General features: G+C 43.9%; 1 protein-coding gene across 4 annotated transcripts in view; it reads right to left on the bottom strand.

Moving 5' to 3' along the window:
* Nucleotides 1–7,134: 7,134 nt before the first annotated feature.
* Nucleotides 7,135–8,872, bottom strand: part of rab3gap1 (RAB3 GTPase activating protein subunit 1) — a 39,502-nt gene continuing 37,764 nt past the window's right edge. For 3 of the 4 annotated variants that reach the window (XM_034286875.1, XM_034286876.1, XM_013137891.3), the window contains one exon: nucleotides 7,135–8,549. In XM_034286875.1, the coding sequence (XP_034142766.1) occupies nucleotides 8,304–8,549 (246 nt within the window). In that variant the 3' untranslated portion in view covers nucleotides 7,135–8,303. The remainder of the gene's footprint in view (nucleotides 8,550–8,872) is intronic. The other variant, XM_034286877.1, reaches the window with a different exon arrangement.

The following is an 8,872-nucleotide window of genomic DNA, read 5'->3' as shown; positions in this document are numbered from 1 at the left end:
GGCCTTTTTCAATTACATTGAGCCTGTTGTCCAGAGTTTTTGTACACTGATTAAAACCAAGTATAAGTATATTAAAAGAACACTAATCTGAAAGGAATGGACTCTGAGGGACACGGAGAGCAGGTAGAAGGATCAAACAGGAGGGATATTAGGGTCGCTCCCCTCACTAAGTAAAGTCTAATGTCCGCCTACATGCTTCAAGATCCACATCTCACATGAACATCCAAATATTGACTCTCGAAACAGGTGGATGTGAAGTGGATATTGGGGTTGACATATCAGTGTCACTTCTGCACGAGAAGATCATAAATATAAATCACCTGAGCCGTGACACATGCTGAGGTCAGCCCTCGTCATGTAGGAAGAAGAGGAGGTTGCGGGTGTCTTCGGTGGGATTCCAATTTCATGGAAGCCAGCAACGAAACTGCAATAACTATCTTTGTTCGGCGTTAAATCACAGATCTTAACATCTTAACTGATGAGGGAAAAAGTACAGCGAGTAAAGCGGTCAGCGATGGTTTAACCATCACCGATGTTGGGAGAACATCTAACAAATGAATGAACAATATACTGACCCTATTTGTACCATAACGACCTACAGAGGCCTCAGAGGATCAATAGAATTCACATATCTTTAAAGAGACCAGTCATCTAAAACAACAAGCCAAATTCCTACCACACCAGAGTCCTCTTTTATATCCTGTGGCGCTCGATTCACTTCCTAATGATGGAAGGTAAATGCCTCCGGTCGTAGAGACAGAAGTTGTGGTTGCATGGAACAATATTCAGCAAACTAAGAATAGACCTGGTGAATAGAGAGAGATTACCCCATCTGGGATGTGCACACACGGAGAGAGGCTCTGCTGTCAAATCAAAACAAAATCAACCCCCTTCAATATCACCACCAGAGAGTAGATATATTGTAATAATAATGAAATGTGATACCGACGCTCCCTCCTCCAATATCACGGTGTTTGCTGAAGCGGTTGCCCCCGCTTCAGCAAACACCGCTTGCCCCCCCCCGCCCCACGTCTCCCAGGGACCGTTCAGATGGGGCTTGATATGAGGTTAGGACTCCGAGCAGAAGATAAGATATCGCCCACAGACTGTTTGCTCTCCTGAGCCTCACGGCGTCCCAAAAAAAAAGAAATCTACGCTGGACGTCTTCTGGATGAGGAGCGGGGGAATGTTTGGTGCGACAGGGTGAGGACTTAATCTACTGTTGGAGGGCAGAGACTGGTGGAGATGGAAGCTCACTAGGGTGTGGGCGTCGCCTTGGGAACAATGGAGAAGGTCCCGGTGAAGAGCAGCCGGTTCTTCTGGGCAGAGCAGAAATCCTAGCTTGGTGAGTTGCGGGTCGAAGTTCATATTACACCTGAAAATACCTGGTTATTAGTAGTGATATCTGGGCCATTTCCACAGGATGACAGTATGAGGTCTTTAAATGGCAGGACTATAAAAGCCAAGGCTAAATCAGCTAGGGAGCTGCTACTCAGGGGTCATGGGAGGCCTCGTTATGTGGAGGAGCTGTTATCAGTAAGCTGAGGTGTCCTCACTGAAAGAAACCAGTATTCAATTAGAAATTAGGTGCGTGTGTGTGTGTGTGTTGATAACCTTGAAACAGAAAATAAACACTTCCCTCTAAAGGTGTTGGGGTTGACCGTACCACAGACGGAGCTCAGTGAAAAGTAGGTTTCTGTATTTCACGTTACAGTATTAGAGTGTATCTACTCCTATCTAAATACAGTATAAAAACTATTCTGTTTAGCAACACAAAGAACAATACTTGGAAATGTATTGTAAAAGGTCGATGCTGTACAATACTGTAACGTCTGAACAAATGGCATCTCCTTTGGGTGAAGTCGATCTTAAATGCTCGGACTCTGATCCTCTTGGGTCAAGTAGAGATGTCAAGACATAATTAGTTTAGTTGAGGTGTCCTCCACTCTCCAACAGCAGAGTTAACACACAGGTTAAAATGTTGTTTCATCAATAAAATATATTGCAGAACTATGTTTTTAACAGTACACATTTTTAGTATTTCAGGTAACTTGCAAATGATGCCCTAATAGAGAAGATGGCAGATGGACTGGGTCATTCATACAAGCGCATTTTTGTGCAAGTTCATTCTCCTCACCTCGGCTCCTTTTAACTTTTTCAAAAGGTAGGGTATAACACTGTATTCTGTGGGATGAATTACAGTACCATTCAAATTACAGCAGTTATTTCCCCACCCACGCAATCTTCCCAGAATGCTCCAATATTTACAGTATGCTTTGGTAAAACCTTTCACAGTACCTTTATGTTGATACTACCAACAAATAACCTTATAATTGCTCAGCTAGGGAGAAGAGACGGATTCTTCTCCGTCTCCAGACAAGCAGCGTGGAAGGGTCTGAAGGATTCATTCGATATATTTGACTGAATTATGAGGAAAATCTGTTGAGAAAAATACATTATGCTCACAAGACCATTCACAATCCATATTTAGTTTGTAATGATTATTATATGATTATTAGTATTGATCATTTTGAGTCATAGTATTGGATTAATTTAGCTTTTGTGTTATTAGTACCGCAGAGAAAAATTATTAAATGAACCTGTTTTTGTATTCAACAAGACAATTTTAAACAAAAAAAGAAAAGAAAAAAGGAAATTGTTGCACAACCAATGAATATGCAGATTTACATAAGTATTACGCAAACCGACCAAGTATCTCAAAATAACTGCTCTGTATTATTCATACAATATATCCACCCCACCAATAATGCTGAAATAATGTGAATGTTACGGAACATCTAGTGTGAATCACAGGAAGAAATGTATTGTACCCTCTGAAAAATTTTCAGAGTGAACTACATAAAGCTACAGCCCTGTTCTACAGTTCCACTACAGCCCTCACAATACCCTACGAGCGCCGAGGTGAGAGGGAAAAGAACATGTTCTAACCCTTGGTTTCCGCTGCAGCTTCACGGTCGGCAAGCAACCGCTACCTCATAAAGGGCCGGGAGAAAGAGAGAGGCGTCTCTGGAGCTGTCAAACAGTGCCACGGGGAGAGAGGGAAAGGGGGGAGAGAAGGGGGGAGGGATGCAACACCAACACAGCCTCACACTCTTCCCCTGCGATCTGCGGCTTTGTGCCGGGAGAAGATAAACGATTTGGAGCTGCGTGGGATGCACTCCCCCTGGAAGACGGCAACAATGCCAAGACGCCGACAGAGGGATGGCGGTGGGTGACTACGGAGGGAACGGGGGGGGGGGGGGTGTAGAGTGGGTGAGATAAAGGTGGGGGAGATGGGCGGAGGAGGATGGGGGAGGATGTGCAGATGCCTGTGAGACACTCGGAGGAAATAGAACCCTGGTGCTCGGGTAGAAATGGCATTGATTTCCCCCGCTCAGCTCAGTGCTTGCCATCAGACACCAGCCCGGCTCCACTGCCCTCTGATACTGTTTGCCATTTTCCCACAAGGGCCCCCAGAGACTGCTTCTGTAAAATCAATGGCTGGGGTTTTTAACTGGCCAGACCTTTGCCGTGTCACAGAGGAAATGGCCAGGAAGATAAATACTATCAGCAGCAAACGTGATGAGTCCAGTCTAGGGGTTCAGGCCGGGGTTCTCTACAGTGGGGTGTATAGGGAAAGTGCTGGCCAGATGTTCTGGTATTGTTCGGTGTGCTTGTATTGTTCCATTAGAAGGTGGGTGTGTGTTTGTGCATGTGAATCTGTTAGATCTGTGCATGTGTGTGTGTGTGTGTGAGCACGTTTTAATGTTGTTTGTCACTTAAACCTCCTCAAAGGTTCTCTGGTGGTTCTCCGGTGGTGCTAAGCCCAGATCAAGCCTATTAAACACTGAAATGGGGATCGATTTCTGTGGCCGCACTCCCCATCCGTGGGTGTTTCGAAACTAAAGAGGCCAGAGGGCCTTTATACTTCTAGTCGGTGATTTGAAATACCAACTTCTAACCTCACATGCCATGTTGGGCTTATATCTTTCTCCCTCAAGTCCCTTGCAGTTTCTTTTAACTAAATATGCAACTGCGGTTTTCATTTTGTGACCTCCCTCGCTGAGATCTGGCATTTATTGAATGAATTATTAGCGTGCTGAGAAACATTATTTGTTTAGCAGAATCAATGCTGTCCTTCAGAAAGAAAGAAATCTGATCCTAACTTTAGACCAGACATCCTTTGCAATAAATCATATACAATCAAAGCGGTCATTGCTAATGGCTTAGCCGTTAGACAGAACTCCAACAGCTCCTGAAGAGAATGTTGTCTTAAGTGGAGAGAAGGAAGCCAGGTTAGCTGAGGACACTGAAGTTCTGCGTGAATCGAGACAGAGAGACCAAAGCTCCAAGCATTGATTTCTTCAATGAAATAATAGAGATTACAAAGACCAACTGACAGTCCTCTCTGTACCAGACCTGAGGTCTGATCCACACAACTCAATGGGATGGTGCTTCTTACACGTGGACAGCATATCAATAGCTGAAATGTCAGAAATTAATGAACACATAGAGGACAGGCAGGTTTTGGGGAATGAGGTGGGTTGAGTAGGCCTGCTTAAAAAACAAAAAGGAAGAAATGACACGCAAGCCCCTAACAACGTGACACGTGTCGAACAAAACAACATATTTCATAACACATTAGGACTTTCTTCACATACAAACTGTTTCGACCGGATCGATCAGAAAACTTTGAAAAGAGACATACTTTGAAGATCCTGGTACACCGTCCTCGTACAGAGGGGTTGTGTAATAGTTTCATTTTTACAGCGGTTGTATAACGGGCAGCATTTTGCTTGTCGGTTAGACACACTGCTATCTGGCTGGAGGTGTTCCGGAATTGCTTGCTTTCCCTGGGCAGAAGGAGCATCCACCACCCACTCGCTCCTATCAGTCCCCATTCAGGAATCACTTTAATCCTGATCAGCCATCCATACAGCACATAGACACTAATCTGGCTGTCTGCTTTTCACCGGGACTGGCAGGAAAGCAAGCTGCGGAGTCGCTTTAAACACATTCGATCTAAACAGGAGTGCTAGGCTGATACAGTACCAGTTAAGACCCATTGCGCCAAACACCATCTTCTCGTTCTTACTTCATCAAGACAGAGAGCTCTATTATTACCATTCTGTTGCCAAGCAAACATACCCCATCAGTGTAACTGTCAGAGCACAGTGTTGATTAGCCTATCATCTCTCATTCAGCCTGAAGAAGCTCTTTGAGAGGTGAGGAGGAGACCTGCTTGAGACATGTGAGATTAAGAGCTTATTAATTGTGCTATGATTCCAAACACACACCTGAACATTGATCGGTGAATTAATGAATATGTCCGTCTCTTTTAAAGCCATATTATACAGCTAATCAGAGCTGGCTGACAGGTGAGGTTTCAAGAGTCAGCTAGCTACGTGCCTTAGGCCCTAGACAGGTAATATCAAGAAAGAGAAGTTCTCCAAAAGTAGCGCACCATGGTTGTGGAGGTAATCCATAGTTCTGCACCCTTTATTTTAACTTAGATCTGGAGCCTGTGCAGTAGAGTTGAGTCAGGTTTGATTTATGACAAGATTATCTGGCTCAAGGGGGAGAGAAAGGAGGAAGGGTGTTTGGGGGGGAGGGGGGTATTCGAGAGGAAGGAGACAGAAGGGAGACGGGGTACGGTTAAAAGTGTCACAGCTATTTTAAGTGGTGCAAAACTTTGTGAAAAATGGCAGATGCGATGCTTTCTCGCCGCATATTCAAGTGCGCTCTCAAGTTTCACAAGAAAGTTCTCCTAACGTTTTGTCTGTTTGGCTTTGTCGCAATCGTGTGAAGGGAAGCAATCGTCGCTTTTAACACCCGAAAGTTTCTTGTCTTCTTCGACGCTCCAGCCGTCTCTTGATCCGTGTCATTTGATATGGTGAACCTCACAACGCAACATACGGTATTCATACCAATGGTATGTGTTTCTTTGAGTAGCAATTGAAAGAAAACAAAGGGGCATCAACATCCTCTGGCATGTGTAAAATATGTTCCGGTCCTAAAGAAACATAACCAAAAATGTGTGTGTGTGTGTGTGTGCACGCGCGCACACACCCAATTGTGTATCACTGCCCACATAACAACCCACCCAACTGTACCTCTGTTATTGTGGCTGCAATACAAGAGGAGTCAGGCGAAGTTGGAGGCGGGGGGATGGAACCAAAGTACTGCACGTCGCCATGGAAACAGAGCCTGAGTGATAAGCTGCACTTGGGAGTGTTAAAGCGCTTCACAGCCATATTTCTGTTTATGGAAACGCTGTGGGACCAGCTAGCAGCCACCGATCAAGCTGTGAACAGCTCACCCACTGAACAGATCTCATTGTGCCAGTAGAACCATATCTCAAGCTGTCTCATATGCTCACACATTAAGCCAGGCAATAATAAGATAAAGGTGGGGGGGGTGGGAGAGACCAGCTCCTTGACTAACAAACTGCTGAGAAAGTTGTGTGGCTTTTTCTTTCAATCAGTTAGTAGTGAAGCTTTTGAACAGGTGACAAGCCAGTCGCACAGAAAGTAGACATCATTACTCCATACAGAATTTGACTCCCTGAAACACTTTCATCTGCATAACTTGGATTGGAATTTCCATTAGAAGGCTTGGTTGGTTTGTGGTTGGTTATACTATTCCATATTTTTTAAACATCCCTTGATCTAGTCAGGTTATTCCATTAATCTCACACAAGAAATAATTCAACATGTCTATATTCATTCAACACAGAGATGAAAGACAGACTGTCTTCAAAGTCTTCTTTAGGTTAATATAAAAACAGAGCATGGACTGTCATTAACGTAAAGAGAAGTCATGTTGCCCAGAATAATAACATATTAATGTGGAAACACTTTAGTTGGCTAAAGGACATTAGGCATCCTAGAGACAGAACGGAAGCCATTACTGAGGTCTGGAGTGACTACACCCTTAATCTAAAAGTGGCACAAGCAGTGCTTTGATTTGATAATGATGTTCTAAATCAAAAATTTTACAGTCTCCTTTTAACCTATTGTTACTAAAGAAACACATGGTACAAATGTTCTTTATAACTACAGTTTAGGTTTTGGACAATCCATGACAACAGCACCTCTATATACTCCGGTGCCAGAATCAACAGGTGCGACATACTTTTAGAGTTGAAGTAAAATGTTTGTTTTTTATTCATGTAAACCAGGAGACATTTACAACCAACAGTTATTTGACATATACAGACTTTGGCTAGCTCCACAGTTTGAATCCATCCCTTCAGTCAAATACCGACATATTAGAAAAGGATGTCTGCATTTAGCACTAGTCTCCTTAGCGAACACTAATCCATGTCACTCTTGTCATTGTCTTTGGCACATGACATGGAGAACAGGAGCTAAAGAAAATGATACCCAGGCTAGTTTGCATTGAATTACTCAATTACTGAAATGCAATTTGAACAATTAATAGCACTTAACGTCCTTCTTCATAGAAACTGCACTAACAACACTAAATAGCACAACTGCCCCTCTGCTATTATATGTAAGGCTACGTCTTTACAATATAGAATATGTAATTGCACTTTCAACCAGGATTTAATACATTTAGTCGACAAGGGAAAACCTATGATGTTTGCATGTACATGAATAAGCATTGAGATAGCGAGAAATGCTAACTAATAACTGTATACTGTGCAGAGCAATTAGCGGAGTGTGTCTTGGGCTACAAACCAGACAGCGTTGTGAGACTCTAAGGGGCTACAGCTTCCAACTAATGACTGATTGGGCAACCTGGAACTCTACACAATAAAAAGCATGACATTTATTTTACTATGCAACAGTTCTAGTAAGCTCAGTTCCCAGTTGAGTACAGTCCATTTCTCAAATAACTGAAAAGCCTAAATCAACAATGAAATTAACAAGGAGGAAAATAACAAAAGTCAACAGAATAACAAATGGATAGAAAATGCTCATAATACATATATCAAACGAGCAGGCCCAGACTTTAGTCTCAGTCATCAAATGGAATGAATCACAATTAACTTAACAGGGGGAAGCAACCAACAGTCTGACATGAGTTGTCCCCCTGTGATGATGTCATAAGTAAGGGCTGCTCGCCAGCACATCATTCTGTTTTTTCTGATCCTCCCAGGACACATTTGAGCTGCCAGAGCCCCAAGATGGGTGGAGCTTATGGCTTCGGTTATGAACCAAACAATTAGCTCCACCCATAAAGGGATGCAGCACACGCAGAATCTACGATGCCCGTCAGACCGCCAAGTGACACGGTGGTTCGTCATCCAGACTAGCCACTCCCTCCCTATCCCTTTCTCAGAAAAAAGAGGTATCGGATGAGAAGGCCCCAGCAAGTCTGAAGTCTTCTCTCAGCAGGACACAGAACAGGCGTTGGGGGAGGGCTTTGGAGTAGGGCGCAGGCCGCGGGACACAAGTACGCAGCAGAATCTCACGCCCTGCGGGGGGAGGGAAGTCGGGCACAATGGCACCTCCCGGTGGCTTTCTGTCATCCGCTCCGCCCGCACGTCCTATGTCTTCATCCAGCGGAGCCAACAGGGCCGCCTGTGGGGGCGGGGCAAAGGGGAGGGGTCAAAACGTAGAGGATTTAGTATGAAAATACACCAAGCGTGAGTACAAGGTCTCGCTGGGCTGCACACGCGCAGGATGCCCAAGCATCAGCACTCGTTCGATATTAAGTTGTTTTGTGATCACTTTCATGGTTTTATAATTGACACGTTCAGCTATTTAAGAAAACTGCTCCAATTCAGGATTTCCTTTGAGATTTAGAGTAAATGTATATACAAAGGACATGTACATGTACAGTCTGCTTTGCAAGATCCCAGATGTCTCACGACTTTGCAGCTCTTTGTTTACGATCCCTATTG

The sequence above is a fragment of the Esox lucius genome, chromosome 16 (assembly GCF_011004845.1).
Source record: "Esox lucius isolate fEsoLuc1 chromosome 16, fEsoLuc1.pri, whole genome shotgun sequence".
Lineage (NCBI taxonomy): Eukaryota > Metazoa > Chordata > Actinopteri > Esociformes > Esocidae > Esox > Esox lucius.
This window is presented reverse-complemented; position numbering and strand designations above follow the sequence as displayed.